At 33.0% G+C, this 17,989-nt stretch overlaps 2 protein-coding genes across 2 annotated transcripts; both read left to right on the top strand.

Annotated features, from left to right (window-relative positions):
• Positions 1-3,445: 3,445 nt before the first annotated feature.
• Positions 3,446-5,997, top strand: LOC131947316 (uncharacterized). Its single transcript, XM_059308509.1, has 6 exons — positions 3,446-3,527; positions 4,206-4,304; positions 4,403-4,532; positions 4,757-4,888; positions 5,015-5,625; positions 5,847-5,997. Exons 2-6 carry the CDS (start codon positions 4,206-4,208, stop codon positions 5,961-5,963), a joined length of 1,089 nt encoding a protein of 362 aa, XP_059164492.1. The 5' UTR covers positions 3,446-3,527; the 3' UTR covers positions 5,964-5,997.
• Positions 5,998-14,814: 8,817 nt separating this feature from the next.
• LOC131947315 (myosin-J heavy chain-like) lies at positions 14,815-17,989 on the top strand. The gene is made up of 8 exons (XM_059308507.1): positions 14,815-14,945; positions 15,262-15,360; positions 15,545-15,671; positions 15,974-16,105; positions 16,249-17,003; positions 17,230-17,329; positions 17,588-17,642; positions 17,938-17,989. Exons 2-6 carry the CDS (start codon positions 15,262-15,264, stop codon positions 17,269-17,271), a joined length of 1,155 nt encoding a protein of 384 aa, XP_059164490.1. The 5' UTR covers positions 14,815-14,945; the 3' UTR covers positions 17,272-17,329; positions 17,588-17,642; positions 17,938-17,989.

Raw genomic sequence — 17,989 nt, forward strand, 5'->3', positions numbered from 1 at the left:
CCCAAATCCCAGTCTGGTGTCGAGGTGTGATTGTAGCCATTTGTTCCTCAGGGGCCACAAAGGATTCAGTCAATTGATGATTTATATCTCATCTGTGTCAGTCTACATGAATGGGGAACTAAACTTATTGGAGTTGATGTAATGGTTGGAGACATGTTGTGTACGTATATAGAAGTTATTCGGTGAGGACTAGCGCAGCTGGCTCAGCGGTTGTTGACATGAAGAAAGGTCAAAACCTTTATTGCAAAATGAACTGCTCAGTACAAGACCCGCATTTATCCTGCTACAGTAGTCTGCATGTCTTTTTTTTTGCATCGTTACAAATGCAAAGGCTTGTTTGACTTTAGAGATGCATGTTTTTAATTACAGTAAAGTATCCTCGTTCGTAAATAACAATGCATCTTAAATCTATAAAATATTTTACTTCCACAACTTCTCTGCTGGTTATTTTAATCGTTCCTTTGCTATTTGTATTTTGCTGTATAACTTGGGTTTTGTTAGTGTGTAGTTTGAGTCTTGCTCCGTTGTAAAAGAAATAAGTTTTTTTAATTGTTTTAATTTTTTTTATTGCATTTCTTTTTGACTAGAGTTATGTCGAAACATGTTCGATTGTAAATTCAAAATACAATACAACTAATAACCACTATGTTACACACGCTTAAATCTTTGTGTGTACTGTGCTTTTGTCTAGATAGTGTCTAATTAATGTTTATTTGTTACTTTTTCAGCCCTCACAGTTCCACATAATCCGCTGAAATCACATATTGTTTGTTCTCTTTGACAACAGTTATAGTTATAGTCTATAGCATAACTCTGTTTTTACGTTTGTACGGACAATACTTTGTCTAAACTACATTATACATACTTTTATATATGTATTAAACAAACTTACACTGTACATTGTCTAATCTACATTGTACATACTGCTGTATATGTGTTAAACTTAACAAACGTAAAAAAACATATGGCAAGTAGACAGTAACATCGCATTTAACCATATAATCACATTCCAATAAATATAAGATCTTTGAAATGTTTGAATTTTTTTTAATATGTTAGAATAATGTTTACATACAGACCTAAAGTATTTAGGGGATGTATTGTGTGTGTATGGGAGGGGGTTGACTGGTTTGGATTAGGGATAACTAATAGTTGTGCCATTTGAGCTTAGGGCTTACTTGAGAAAGTTCAGTTAATTCCTTCTTAAACACGGCTACGATTGACAATATGTTTATACAATTCATCTTTTTTTTTCAAGACATTTTCTATACGAAAACAAACCATTACCGCTGACATTTTACTCATCAAATATCTCTTATGAAGTAGATCTTTCACACTAACCTTTACTTCTATTCGATACAGATCTCAATAAAAACAATAAAATCAAATACATCAGCTTAAATTAAGTGAAAAAAAAAATATTTCCAGCCAAATGTGTACAATTTTTGAAATAGCTCTGATCTGCCTCTGTAGTGTACGCCACACATGGGTCTAGTTAAGCTTTGCTGCAAATATAAATCACGTTTGTCTGGTTTATTAAAATATAGGTTGTAAAATATTATTGAAATTATCAGTTCTCGATTTATTAATTTATTTTTATTATAAAATTAATTTTACAAGAAACACACAAAAATTAAATGACGCAAAGCACAATGAGTCTATGACGTCACACTTCGACGTCATTATCCCCGTGTTCAGGTAAGAGAGCTCATTATTGCTCACACTACAGTCCTGAGTTTAATCCCTCTACCAGATGAGGCCCAATAACCAGAGACAGCAACCTTCTAGAAAAGAAAATTCTTAAATGAAACAACTGCTGTTCAAGTTTAAAAACATCTCACGCATAGAAGATTAAAATTAACAATTTTTAAATGGTTTAGTTATGGATTGTCCCAACAAATTAGCTATATCTGTGGTAAGTGTATTTTGGAACTTAAGGGGATATGCTATGTTTTTTTCTATTTTTTACAGTTTAAGATCTAAAGCCTTTTGAATAGTTTTATCATATTTGGCATATAAAAGGAAGTATTACACAGCAAAAAAAAAGGTCGAAAACAATTTTGGTTGTCATGGAAACCCAAAAAAACCTCCGCCATTTTGAATTTTTCGGTACTTTTAAAAATACTAAGGCTTTTTTTATTTATGCACCTATAGCAATAAAATTTAAACTGCTTATATTTCAGAATATATTAAAACTTTTCTCACGACAACTTTTAAAAATAATTACTAGTAAGAATTTTACAAGGTCTAAAAAATCGTACCGTTTTTAGTATTCAATAGTTTCAAAATGTGCATATTAATTACCAAATACTTTTTTTCTATGAAAGCAATCACAATTCCCTCGTGACATAAGTTGTATTTTCGCATCAAGAACATTTACTAAAAATATGGTTGGCATTGTTTAATAAATAAAAAAGCAGTAGGCTATTTAGTGTTAAAAACCTGCGAACTGAGAAAAACAGCCAAAAGTAACAAAAACTAGGTCAGGAAAGTACCATATCTGTGTAAACTGCAAAGCAGATTGTAAGCTTTGGGTGCTTCCAAGATCTAGGAAATTACGTTTATTAAATACATGAAAAATCCAGCTTTCCAATGATGTCAAATACAATATAATGACGGATATAAAACTTTTCATAGAGAGCTTGTAAGATTGGGAAAAATTGATTATTTTTTAATTAATAGGGTCATAAAAATCGTAATTCAAACACATACAATATTTTTTTCTCTTTAAAGTTATTATTTTCTTTATACAAAAATGGACAAAGTATCCAAAAGTGCAAGAAACCCATCATGACGAAAAACAAGAAATTTTGTGATTTTTTCCCGCGCATATCCCCTTAACAGCCATTTCTTGACACCACCATAAACATCTTCTGTTAGGTTATACAATTTTAGAACTCAACCCCTAATTGTCGTAATTATAATTGTATATCATTTGACTAGCAAATAGATATAAACAACACAGAGTACAGCAATACATCTATTACTAAGATTTAAATGACACCTATGGTCCCTACTGTCAGTTTACAGGTTAACTATTTTCTATGGTCAAAGTATATTTCAAAGCAAGCCTTGATATACAAGAATCTTGATTAATTATAGTAAATTTTAACACATTTCTCAACCATTTATTGAAACAATATTGATCTGACGATAGCATTACCATAAAATGCCAGCCTTACAATAGATTTTAAGTCTGACATTTTGCTGGACTTTATTTTGTACCCTACACAAATCCCAATCCGAAAAAGTTTAATAACCTTTTGACGACTGTAGATCTATATAACAAGAGATGTTCTGTGCAAACAAAGAAAACAAGTGTTAAGTTACCTAAATACATGTGTTAAGAAACTAGAAAAACAACAGTTTTGTCCCTTGTAAGTTGACGTCACGTATTAGGTAATATCGGGATTTCCCTTTTTAAAGTTTCACCTTAACGGATGAACTTGGCAGATGTGGAAGGCCTTCAGCACTCTAAAGACAAGACCGGTTCTACTGTAAGCTAAACATATTCCAAAAGTTATAAAGTAAGTGTAAACATCCCATTTACATACAATTAAATTCATCTTTAGACAGTAACGACAACAATAAACATGAAACGTATGCTGAATAAGCTGCACATTTTATTTAAACTATTTGATATTTGTCTTTTATTAAATATAAAAATAATATTTGTTTAAGTTAATTTAAAATATACATTAAATTTTACTTAGTTTGAGATAGACATAAATATGACATTTTAAGTGCTACGGATAAATAGGTGTGATTTTTTAACCATTTAAATTTGTTAAAGTTGGAGGATATCGACTATCTCTAGTACGTGTCGTCTCTTGTCGCCATCTTTATCACTTGTAAACATTTTTTTATAACATCGGGTTTTCCCGTTAGATCCTTTATAATTTTACTAAATAGGCCTACTTGCCTACATTTATTTAGTAAAGAGTGAAATTTCATGTAGTAAGTTAAAAATCATTATCAAAAGAAATAAGACGTTTAAACGTCATGATAGATATTTAATCAGCAAGAAAGCCTTTGACAAAATAAAGCTGTTTTCTGAATAATACTGCTATCAAATTTAATCGACTGAGACTTAAACTATAAAAGTTGTCTTAACGTTTCTATTTTTGAAATTGTCTTTAAATTTTTCTGGTTAATCAATTTAATTAGTCTATAGCGCGACCAAATATTTTAATTTTTTTTCTTAGATGCGACCTAGGATTCAAGTTGAACTTATTGCACGGCATAAGAAATATTTGGAAGAACAGTTACAAGTTCTGGAACCTGTCTTAGATGTTATGAAACAAGTAATTGATTATTAATGTTGTTATTGATTAATAAATACATAGAAGAATATTAAACGCTTGTCACGTTTCATTGAAAAAATCATATAATTTTTTACAAGGCTGTACAAAAAAGTAACTCTTGGATAGAAGAGGATAAAAATGAACATCCCTCCTTCACCTACATAGATGTACATCAAGAGCTAGACTCAGCTACTTTGAGTTTGTTGAATGCGGCATCATCAATCATAAGTACATGTTTCTATAATTATAATAATGTGAGAGTTGTAAATCTCTATTAAATATATCTACTACTAGCCTAATGAAAGCAAACTACGAACGTAAAAAAATATACCGTACATCAAACAAAATTAAGATTTGAAACATGAAAGAAATTGATACAAATATTTAACAACACATATCCAATTATCAAGTTATGTAATGACACATTATTTTTATTCATTTACATTACCTAGATGAAAATAAAGACTACGTAGATGTGGATGAATATACGCCATCATTACCCCAGTCAACACCACAGACTACAGCAGCAGAAAAACGTGACCTTAGTGAATCAAATCATCAAGTCCCTAGACAATCAACAGCGGGTATAAACCATTTTGAAACAAAACAATTAATTGTAAAACATAAAATGTAAAAGTGTATGCCTTATTTTCTTCTACTAGACATAATTAATACTTCGAATAATTATTTTTGCCTTTTTATTGCATTAGAAATAATGAGTCGACTTGAGCAGATAGAGACAGCCATATCTTCTCTACAAGACGTCAGTCGACTTGAGCAGATAGAGACAGCCATATCTTCTCTACAAGACGTCAGTCGACTTGAGCAGATAGAGACAGCCATATCTTCTCTACAAGACGTCAGTCGACTTGAGCAGATAGAGACAGCCATATCTTCTCTACAAGATGTCAATGACAAGTCTACAGATGACATATCAGAAATAAAACAATGGAGAGACAACTTTGTAACAGAACAGAGTGACATGGGGGTAAACATCGAACAACTGAATAAAAAACAAAAGCAGAATTTTAAAAATCTTAGAAAACAAATGAGTGAACAAGATAACAAAGTAAAGGAGCTGAAAAAAGAAATTGAAAGTTTAAAAGAAAAAGAATCCAAGTCAAACAACACACTAGAGAAACTGTCTCTGGATATGAAAGAATATGAAAACAACTTACAAAAAATAACTAAAGAGATGCAAGTTCACGCAGACAAAACAGATATTATAACTCAAGAAATGAAAAGACATTCTGTTAAGATGTCTACGCTACAAGAAGAGATTTCTAAAAACTTGCGGAATACATCAACTCAATTAGAAAAGGTAAAATTGCTAATTATCTGTGTACACAATTTTACACATGCTGGCCAGATAACTTATTTCACATTTAATAACCTGGTTAAATCAAAACACAACTAAGTAGCTTTATCGCCAGTTATACTTTAATATTATTACTAGATTTAAAACACGTGTGTATGTTAGTTTTAATGTGCAGTAAAAATAATCAAAATTTTAATGCATTAATTGAATCTTCTGCTCTTTAGCACAGTGTGATGTACACACTACTTCAACAGAGATTGATGCCCATCGACAAACTGATTCAAATCTTTAACCAGAACTTAAAAACTCGGGAAGAAAGAAAAACGAGGGAATATGTATAGTGATTTTATTAAAAATTAAATTCCGACGTTGATAAATCCGGTATTAAATATTAACACTCTGTTAATAAACAAGTTACTAACATATCATTTCTTAAATTAAGCGATACATTTATAATTTAAAAAAAAAAGATTTGAATTACTTTCTATTCTTACAAGTTGCCCTACCAAAGTTAATGTCATTGTAGCAATTGTATGTTTTACGTAACCATGTGACTTTTTCATTCATTTTATAAAATATCTATTTTAGGTGGAAAATATTGAAGATACCATTTCAAAATTGTCCAAAGATTTGAATCTAATAGGTAAGTTTGCCTTAAAAAATTAATTTTAGCCAGACAGACCATGACGTGATGTTCGTTAGCCAGACAGACCATAACGTGATGTTCGTTAGCCAGACAGACCATAACGTGATGTTCGTTAGCCAGACAGACCATAACGTGATGTTCGTTAGACAGACAGACCATAACGTGATGTTCGTTGGCCAGACAGACCATAACGTTATGTTCGTTAGACAGACAGACCATAACGTGATGTTTGTTAGCCAGATCATAACGTGATGTTCGTTAGCCAGACAGACCATAACGTGATGTTCGTTAGCCAGACAGACCATAACGTGATGTTCGTTAGCCAGACAGACCATAACGTGATGTTTGTTAGCCAGACAGACCATAATGTGATAAAGAATGGAACATTTCACTCACCCATAGTGCCAGTCTCTAGACCCGTGGGTTTCCGCCAGGTGTTTGTTTCCTCACCTGGTACATTACCCCACCTGGTACATTACACCACCTGGTACATTACACCACCTGGTACATTACACCACCTGGTACATTACACCACCTGGTACGTTACACCACCTGGTACATTACACCACCTGGTACATTACACCACCTGGTACATTACACCACCTGGTACATTACACCACCTGGTACGTTACACCACCTGGTACATTACACCACCTGGTACATTACACCACCTGGTACATTACACCACCTTGTACATTACACCACCTGGTACATTACACCACCTGGTACATTACACCACCTGGTACATTACACCACCTGGTACATTACACCACCTGGTACGTTACACCACCTGGTACATTACACCACCTGGTACATTACACCACCTGGTACATTACACCACCTGGTACATTACACCACCTGGTACATTACACCACCTGGTACATTACACCACCTGGTACATTACACCACCTGGTACATTACACCACCTGGTACATTATACCACCTGGTACATTACACCACCTGGTACATTACACCACCTGGTACATTACACCACCTGGTACATTACACCACCAGGTACATTACACCACCTGGTACATTACACCACCTGGTACATTACACCACCTGGTACATTACACCACGTGGTACATTACACCACGTGGTACATTACACCACCTGGTACATTACACCACCTGGTACATTACACCACCTGGTACATTACACCACCTGGTACATTACACCACCTGGTACATTACACCACCTGGTACATTACACCACCTGGTACATTACACCACCTGGTACATTACACCACCTGGTACATTACACCACCTGGTACATTACACCACCTGGTACATTACACCACCTGGTACATTACACCACCAGGTACATTACACCACCTGGTACATTACACCACCTGGTACATTACACCACCTGGTACATTACACCACCTGGTACATTACACCACCTGGTACATTACACCACCTGGTACATTACACCACCTGGTACATTACACCACCTGGTACATTACACCACCTGGTACATTACACCACCTGGTACATTACACCACCAGGTACATTACACCACCTGGTACATTACACCACCTGGTACATTACACCACCTGGTACATTACACCACGTGGTACATTACACCACGTGGTACATTACACCACGTGGTACATTACACCACCTGGTACATTACACCACCTGGTACATTACACCACCTGGTACATTACACCACCTGGTACATTACACCACCTGGTACATTACACCACCTGGTACATTACACCACCTGGTACATTACACCACCTGGTACATTACACCACCTGGTACATTACACCACCTGGTACATTACACCACCTGGTATGTCGGGGGTCGACCTACAGCGGTCCACCACAGTACCGTTTGATATTTACAGAGTTAGAGTTTAAGTAAACTAATATCAAATAACGTCACGTCATCCCTTTATGTTTCTAATATTAAGACGATGCCCCATTAGAGACTAAATCTAAAATAAAATAATAACTTGAAAACATTTATAATTGTCGCATTTTAAACATTTTAATATCTCATTAATTGACTGTAACCTGAAATGAAAAATACAAAAGGTAGAATATGCAGCTCTTGTTTCGGTCATTATTAAGTACAACAGAACAACTTTAGTTCTAGTAATTCTTGTTTCAATAGATAATCCATATACAATTAAACTACCCGGATGGTCACTTGCCGGATGCGACAAATGCCCGAATTGATACTTGCCCGAATGCGACAAATGCCCGAACGGACACTTGCCCGAATGGGACAAATGCCCAAAAGCCACTTACCCGAAGACCTTTTGCCCGGTAAATGGTAACATTACAGATTACCAAATAGTCATCCTTAATCAACTTAAATTTGAAATTTTGATAATCAAATTGTCTAACCAAATAGAAAGGGAACAAAATACTATTTAATATCTGCAAGCAGCCATTATGAATTAATTAGAATTTGCTATATTATAGAAAGTGTACGACCTACATCTTTTGCTATCTATAAAACAAGACGAAAATATAATTTTCACTTATCTGAGGTTTTTTAAAAATGACTCACTTTCTGTATTAAGTAATAGCTTCAAAACACATGTATGGAGTTTATGTTTAGTGTTAATAAAATAAACTAATGAAACGACAATTTACAAATAATATGGATCAAATAGTCAAATAGCATTCTTGAAATTAAACATGTAAATCATAAATATGTTTTCCAATCAACAGAGTCACGTGTATGTAACAGATATGCTTGTCATGTACAGCTTGCTGATCGCACACATGTCAGTTATGGATCAATTATTTCAACATTTGATCAAGTACGTGAATATAACGGTCAACATTTTAATCAAACAACAGGAAAATTTGTATCACCACATGATGGTTTATATCTTGTCTGTGTCACTCTACGTGAATGTGAAGATAAACGGATTAGAGTTGAAGTGTGGGCTGGAGACGAGTGGTTTACGACTATAGAAGTGAAATGTGCCGCCACTAGCGCTGCTGGGTCAGTGGTTGTTGACATGAAGAAAGGTCAAGAACTTTACTTTCGAGTGTTTCTCGTAGATAAAGGCGCAGCTTTATCCTGCTATAGTAGTTTTACTATCGTTAGTTTATAGAAGTACAACACAAAACATGTTGGAAGGGAAATTCTCAAAACAATAAAATATGTAACCACCATGTAATACACACGCTAAAAACTTACTATGTGTGTAGACTACATGTCCGCACAAACGTAAGTGGTTTATATGTTATTTGTTTAGTCATCATTTGGGAGTTCTAGCTTATTCAATGTGCTCACCAATAATGTGTCATACTTGTTAGAATCATTTTTGTTTTTGGTTTGTATTTAGTAACATTGTGTCTGTATATTAACATACATTAACACCTATAATAATTATAACATCTATTTAGTTATCAAGTATATATGTATAAATATATATATATATATATATATATATATATATATATATATATATATATATATATATATATATATATATGTATATATATATATATATATATATATGTTTGTGTGTGTGTGTATTCATGTATTTGTATGTATATGTATGTTAACACAGAGCCTTACATCGCAAAATCAAAAAGCTCAGCAGTAGTGACAATCAAATCTACAGCCAAATGTGTACAATCATTGATTCCGATCTGTCTATTTAACAAATATAAATCATGTTTGTCTGTTTTATTTGATATTTTCATTTTAATTTTAAAATTAATACTATACCAAACACAAACAAATTAAACGACGCTATGTCTAATGAGTCTAAGACGTCACACCCCTACGTAAGTTTCCCGTTTTCAAGTAATGGATCTCATTATTGCTTTGACTGAAGTAGAGAATTCGGTCCCTTTCCAAAATTTGGCTCGATAACCAGGGACAAATACTCATCTAGGAGAAAAACTCCTAAATGAAACAAGTGCTGACTTGTTCTTTGTTCTTTATATGAACAAATGCTATGGAATCAAAGCAAGAAATAAAAGCAGGATGTACAGTTTTAGCGTGTAATATAGCGCATAGCGTTTGACCCACGGCGATGTATCAGTTCTATGAAAATATTCAGGTTAAATCTGCCCAGACTAACTCAGCTCATTAACTAAAAAATTAAAAGGAAATATGAAAGGATCTAGCTACACATTGACTAACACAACATTCTTTTTACAATAGTTGGCTGGTGTTCTATTTTTGGTTTTACAATAAAATATCACAATTATTTCTATTCGTTTTATATCTTCAACAACGTCTAGAACCAGCGTTTTCTGCCCACACGTGTGTGTGAGTTAAACCAAATCATGTGTGTGTGAGTTAAACTAAATCTTGTGTATGTGTGAGCTAAACCAAATCTTTTGTGTGTGAGCTAAACCAAGTCTTGTGTGTGTTAAACCAAGTCTTGTGTGTTAGAGCTAAACCAAATCTTGTGTGTATGAGCTAAACCAAATCTTGTGTGTGTGAGCTAAACCAAATCTTGTGTGTGTGAGCTAAACCAAGTCTTGTGTGTGTTAAACCAAGTCTTGTGTGTTAGAGCTAAACCAAATCTTGTGTGTGAGCTAAACTAAATCTTGTGTGTGTGAGCTACACCAAATCTTGTGAGTGTGAGCTAAACCAAATCTTGTGAGTGTGAGCTAAACCAAATCTTGTGTGTGTGAGCTAAACTAAATATTGTGTGTGAGCTAAACCAAATCTTGTGTGTGTGAGCTAAACTAAATGTTGTGTGTGCGAGCTAAACCAAATCTTGTGTGTAAGAGCTAAACTAAATCTTGTGTGTGTGAGCTAAACCAAATCATGGGAGTGTGAGCTAAACCAAATCTTGTGTGTGTGAGCTAAACCAAATCTTGTGCCTGATGTTTACTCACACATGCACACAAGAGTACACATAAATGCCTGCACGTACGTGCACACATGTGTATGTGTGAACTCGAAAATTTGTATGCATGCATGCGGTGACACACATATGTTTTTATACTATAAGGATATGTTTAAGTGCAGTATTCTAGTATTCTAGACGGAGATATAGAAAAACAATTAATTTAAGTGTTTGTAAATACACCTTTTATTTTCGTAACAAAAAAAAACATTTTAAAAGTAATTAATATGAATGTAATTAATATAACTTTGACAAAATATTCACTTTTTAAAAAAAAATAGTAGATGACATTGTATAAAATCACAATGTGTGTACATGTCTGTTTACTTGTTTGTGTACATGTATATAATGTGTGCGAGTACGGCGTATGACATTCCAGTTCTTCTACCGGGTTAGTGTAGGTTAGCTCTGTGTACTTTTATATAGTCACTAAATCTTAGTTTGTGTACAAGTTTGAAATTTAGAATCGCCTGTGTTTGTGTAGATAATGCAGATATAATAAAACTCTGTTTAGTGTTGATGAGCCTGTGTTTTATATAGTTTTTTGTTCTGTTACTCGTGTTTGTCTGTTTGTATTTAGATTGTGCGAAACCACTCACACAGATATCTAGACATATTCAAACATTTTAACATTCTTTTGTGAATATAGTAAAATCTATATATTTTACAATTAAAAAAAAATATTTGTTTAAATATGCAACCTTAAAGATTAATAACTATTGTTCTTATATTTCGCTTTCAAGCGGCAAACGTTGGAGTTATTAACAAATAAAATAAACCGGGTGTGATCTCCCCAAAACTTTCTCGAATATCCTTATATAATTTGGAATATAGACATGATTTTTAATTACTTTAACTCTTAAAAATAAAATAGAATCTCATAGAAAAAAGAACTGCACACCAAGCGAACGCCAAAACAAAATGTGCATAATAGTGCGCAATATTATTAGTACTTTATAAACTTACATGCGTTTTTTGAGAAATCGGAAATAGCGTAAATTAGTACTTCCGTTTAACGGAAATTACTCAACATTTGATAGAAGGCAGAGAATTAGATTTTTTACTCACGTGTGAAATTTCATTTATGTATCTGTAATAGTACTCAAGTTATAGGCTTTTGAAAAATTCAAAGTAGAAAAAGTACCACTTCCGGTTATTTGAAATCGGTCAAAAGTTGATCAGTATCTACGATTTTGATAAAATACTTTTATATGAAATTTCATCAACCTAGATGTAACGGTACTCAAGTTATCGTGTTTACACACACACAGACAGAGACACACACAGGCAGACACAGACATTCGGACCAGATTGTAAAATGTTGTTTTTCCGTATCAGTGAGGTGTAAAACGTCCAAATCTCGATTTTTTTTTTGCATGATTACAACACTTTCTCTATACTTAGTATATACGAGAAAGTAAAAATGTAAGGAAACCTTCAAGGGAACTTATCAAGATATGTATACTTTGAAATATATTTTATTGGTTATGTCCCTTAGTGCAATTATCATTTAAATATGATCTAATAAAGTGTAAAATGTATGTTTTAGTGAATAAGATATATAACCAAAAGAACATCACAGCAACTTTCTCTTAAAGATTTTAGTCCTGTTGATGCAGTCTCTAACACTTAACACATTATTTTTAAACTGACCTTAGGGAAAATAAGTGTTTATTGTAATTATATAAATACAAATCATAACAGCTCAAAATGAATGTCTTGTTTTTGACTTTGTGGTTATATGTTTTGTTGTTTTGTGAGTTCGCCATGCAGCATGTTTGTGTTGTACTTCTATAAACTAACGATAATAAAACGACTGCAGCGGGATAAATGTCGTGTTGGTCTGAGAAACATTGTTGACGTTACTTCATGTCAACAACTACTAACCCAGCAGCGATAGTTTAGGTGCACTTAATTTATATTTATATTGTCGTACAAAACCTCTCTCCGTACCACACACCAACTCCAATGAATTTATCTGTGCTTTTATCAAGTGTCACACAGACAAGATAAAAACCATCGTGTGATGATACAAATATTCCTAGGGTTCGATAAAATAAGACCGTAGCATCCACATACTGATCAAAAGTTTAAATTGTCACAGACAAGTGTGGGATCATCAAGCTCTTCATAACGAGCACATCTGTTACATATACGTGACTCTGTGGAGTAGAAAACATCTTTATGATTGACATGTTCAAGTTCACACATACAAGCAAAGCTCTGACTATTTGATCCTTAAAAGGAAACGTTGTCTCCTCATTAGTTTATGTTGTAACATTCAGTATTTTTTAGACCATTTTACTACAGGTGGGGGTGGGGGTTAAGTTAGTGTGAGAAGTGGGCATTCTTAAAATATATTTTTTCTATAAAAATTATTATTATATAAAAATATTTTTTTTCTTTCTAATTTTTTGCAAGTGGATGGGAAATGGACGTGCTTAGGTCAATGACCCCACCCACTCCGAAGAGGTGCCTTAAAAGAAATACTGATAACACCTAAAGAAAAATACATTGTATGAGTTATTGTATGTGTATACAAAGACCAAAAACAGAACAACAAAAAATGGAAGTATGGATTATATTTTATTTATATTTTCATAATCATCTATAACGGCATAGTTTAAAACTGTACGTTTAATACCTTCCTCAGTTATTCTGTAATACTTTTCACCCTCTGATGAACACCATTGAAATATTAGCAACATCAAACTCGTGTATTGCTTATTTAACATTAACCTACACGAACTAGATACGTATGTATTACTAAATAGTAATTACATTTTCTGAGATTTTATTACAATTTAAAATGATTTAGCGAGGCCATAATAATAGCAGAAGTAAAAAAAAATCATAGCAAAACGTGTGTGTGTGTACCCATATTCAATTAGTGTTGTATGGGCAAATTATATCCCAACAAATCGTATTCTCATTATATTCTTTTGTTATCACACTTTTACATTAAACCTAGTGCAGACGTTTTTTACCACTGTAAACTTTGAAAAGTTTTAAGTTGGTGTCGTCGTCCCCCCCCCCCCTCCCCTTTGGAATGATATTTTAAATATACGCGCAGAAAAAAAATAGTAGTTGTATACTGTCCATTCGGGCGTTTGTCACATTCGGGCAAATGTCCATTCCGGCATCTGTCGCATTCGGGCAAGTGTCTAATCGGAAGATCGGCCTTCGGGCGAACGGCATTCGGGCAAGTGTCTTTCGGGAAAAATTCCGGCTCCCACTGTGTGCTATGTGAACACGAAAACAAACAAGGAACAGAACGTTTTCTTGGATCGCATTGTGTATTGAAACAAAGCTAGTCGCCCACCCCATAAATACATGGCGCCACCCGGTACGGCCCATCCCCATCCACCTCTCCTACACCTCTGATCTTTTATTGTGTGCCTGTCAAAACTAACTCAGCTATTTACTCTACGCTAAGTGAGTTTTATATTTTATACAAATGATTGAATTGCTGATGTAATATCAAGAATGTTAGGGTACAGATCCCTACAAATACAGGATAAGCTGGTACATACTTGGCATGATTTGATTACAACATCACACGGTTGTTATAAATGATATAGTCACATGATATGTAAAATGGATGATAACACAATTTAAATGTGTTATATGTTAAAGGAGAAGATAAATGACAAGATATTAAGCCAAAGAACGGGACAGTGCAAAGTACACATAAAACATCACTACATGGTACAGATAACTTATGTTATTGACTTGACATTTTGTTCATTGAAGTGAAGCGGCAGTTTGTTACTACTGGAAGTAGAGTCTAAATCAAGGACAAAACAACTGAACACTTTGTTTTATTCTTCAGTCAAAAGTGAGTTCACACTTTCAAATAGTGACGTAAATATTAAATCCGTGTTTTACTCAAAACATGTACGACAACAAGAGAAATTTGAGTTAAATTCTCTGAAATTAATCGTTTATAAATAATATTTAGATAATTTATATATATATATATATATATATATATATATATATATATATATATATATATATATATATATATATATAGTGTATAATACATGTTTGATTCTCACGATGTAGTATGCAGTGAAAAATTTGTATAACGTCTTTCTAAATCGCAATGTACGTTCCAGCGTGTGCATTCTAACTATTTCTGTAATACTCAGATGCGCCCTAGAGTTCAGGTCAAATATGTTACAGAACACATGAACTATTTAGAAGAAAAGATACACGTCATTAAACCTGTGGTTGAAGCTTTGCAAGCTGTAAGTGGTTACTTTCCCTGCCTGTATTCATCATTGACTTGGTGCTTTTTATATTGAGCATGTTGTAGATAAAGATAGAGTTCATTATTTAAAAACTACAAACATTAAAGAAAACAATTTTCTCAAATAACATACTGACACACATATAAATTAAACGCCAAGACATAATGTTTTATGTCAGCAGGCTGTAGACAAAAGTAAGACTTGGTTAGAAGATAAAAGTGACAACAAATCTTTGACATACTGTGATCTATGTCAAGAACTTGAATCAGCGACCACAGCCATGTTGGATGTAGCGGCACATATTTTAGGTAAATATTTTTAAATATAAGTCTCTTTTATTTTAATTGATATTCTGTTAAATCTCAATAATTTAATACAAATAATAAAGTAAAAACTGGACAATTAAATATGTTTTGTATTTATTTAAAATTAATATATTTTCATATTATCAAATAACATTAATCATTTATATAAATTCTAAAGAAAGTATTTTACATACAAAACTTAACATACAAAAATTGAATTAATAAATATTCAATATTATGTAAAACTTCAAGTGAATTATTATTATACATATTTAAAATAATTTATGTTCTCTGAAAATTAAAAGAGGAAAATAAAGACATTGTTGAAGATGGAAGGTCATTTTCATCTCAGTCTACCTCAAAAACAATAGCAACAGAAAAATGTGGCACTAGTCAGTCAACAGATCAAATTCTTAACGAACGTTATAAACCATCAGGTATCTATACACATATTTTTACAAAAAAAAACATTAAGTTAAAACAAATATTTTCAAGGTGAATGACTCAAATATATTAGCATATTATAATGATTTTCAAACTTTATTTCTATTGTGATTGACTTAATTTTATATTGCCCTAGAAATATTGAGTCGACTTGAGCAGATAGAGACAGCCATATCTTCTCTACAAGATGTCAGTCGACTTGAGCAGATAGAGACAGCCATATCTTCTCTACAAGACGTCAGTCGACTTGAGCAGATAGAGACAGCCATATCTTCTCTACAAGACGTCAGTCGACTTGAGCAGATAGAGACAGCCATATCTTCTCTACAAGACGTCAGTCGACTTGAGCAGATAGAGACAGCCATATCTTCTCTACAAGACGTCAGTCGACTTGAGCAGATAGAGACAGCCATATCTTCTCTACAAGACGTCAGTCGACTTGAGCAGATAGAGACAGCCATATCTTCTCTACAAGACGCCAATGACAAGTCTACAGATGACATATCAGAAATAAAACAATGGAGAGACAACTTTGTAACAGAACAGAGTGACATGACGGTAAACATTGAACAACTAGCTAAAAAACAAAAGCAGAATTTTAAAAACCTCAGAAAACAAATCAGTGAACAAGATAACAAAGTAAAGGAGCTGAACAAAGAAATTGAAAGTTTAAAAGAAAAAGAAACCAAGTCAAACAAAACACAAGAGAAACTGTCCCTAGATATGAAAGAATATGAAAACAACTTACTCAAAATAAATAAAAAGATGCAAGATCATGCAGACAAAACAGACAGTATAACTCAAGAAATGAAAAGACATTCTGATAAGATGTCTACCCTACAAGAAGAGAGTTCTAAAAACATGCTGAATACATCAACTCAATTAGAAAAGGTAAAATTGCTAATTATGTGTGTACACAATTTTACTCATGCTGGCCAGATAACATATTTCACATTTAATAGCCTGGTTAAATCAAAAGACAACTTCGTAGCTATATCGCCAGTTATACTTTAATATTATTACTAGATTTAAAACACATATTTATGTTAGTTTTAATGTGCAGTAAAAATAATCAAAATTTAATTCCATTAATTGAATCTTTTTCTCTTTTGCACAGTTTGATGTACAAACTCCTACAACAGAGATTAATGCCCATTGACAAAATGATTCAAATTTTTAACCAGAACTTTGAAACTAGGGAAGAAAGAAAAACGAGGGTAGGCCTATATGTATAGTGATTTTATTAAAAATTAAATTGCGACGTTGATAAATCCGGTGTTAAATATTAACACTCTGTTAATAAACCAGTTAATAAAATAAATTAAGCAATAAATTTATAATTTCAAAAAGAAACATACTTTAAATTATTTTTTATTCTTACAAGTTGCCATTCAAAAGTTAATGTTAGTGCAGCAATTGTATGTTCTAAGAAACTATATGACTTCTTCATTCATTTTATAACATATACATTTTAGGTGGAAAATATTGAAGATGCCATTTCAAAATTGTCAAAAGATTTGAATCTAATAGGTACGTTTATAAAACAAATCATATAACCAGACTGACCATAACGTGATGTTCGTTAGCCAGACATACCATAACGTGATGTTCGTTAGCCAGACAGAGCATAACGTGATGTTCTTTAGCCAGACAGACCATAACGTGATAAAGAATGGAACATTTCACTCACCCATAATTAATTCAATGGATAATGATCATCCACAATATGAGTTTTGAAAATGTAAATGCACATTGTATGAATCAAATAGTCAGAGCATGTATAAAATTAAACATATAAATCATACATATGTTTTCAAATCAACAGAGTCACGTGTATGTAACAGATATGCTTGTCATGTACAGCTTGCTCAACCCAA

This window comes from Physella acuta, unplaced genomic scaffold, assembly GCF_028476545.2.
Source record: "Physella acuta isolate Inbredline_101_S28 unplaced genomic scaffold, ASM2847654v3 ptg000592l, whole genome shotgun sequence".
Lineage (NCBI taxonomy): Eukaryota > Metazoa > Mollusca > Gastropoda > Physidae > Physella > Physella acuta.

Bases quoted from the DNA above. Each gene is read 5' to 3' on its own strand.
- LOC131947316 (XM_059308509.1), top strand. From the start codon at position 4,206: ATGCGACCTAGGATTCAAGTTGAACTTATTGCACGGCATAAGAAATAT. The intron at 4,305-4,402 runs GTAATTGATTAT...ATTTTTTACAAG, and splicing joins TCTTAGATGTTATGAAACAA to GCTGTACAAAAAAGTAACTC. The intron at 4,889-5,014 runs GTATAAACCATT...TTATTGCATTAG, and splicing joins CCCTAGACAATCAACAGCGG to AAATAATGAGTCGACTTGAG.
- LOC131947315 (XM_059308507.1), top strand. From the start codon at position 15,262: ATGCGCCCTAGAGTTCAGGTCAAATATGTTACAGAACACATGAACTAT. The intron at 15,672-15,973 runs GTAAATATTTTT...GAAAATTAAAAG, and splicing joins TGTAGCGGCACATATTTTAG to AGGAAAATAAAGACATTGTT. The intron at 16,106-16,248 runs GTATCTATACAC...ATATTGCCCTAG, and splicing joins CGAACGTTATAAACCATCAG to AAATATTGAGTCGACTTGAG.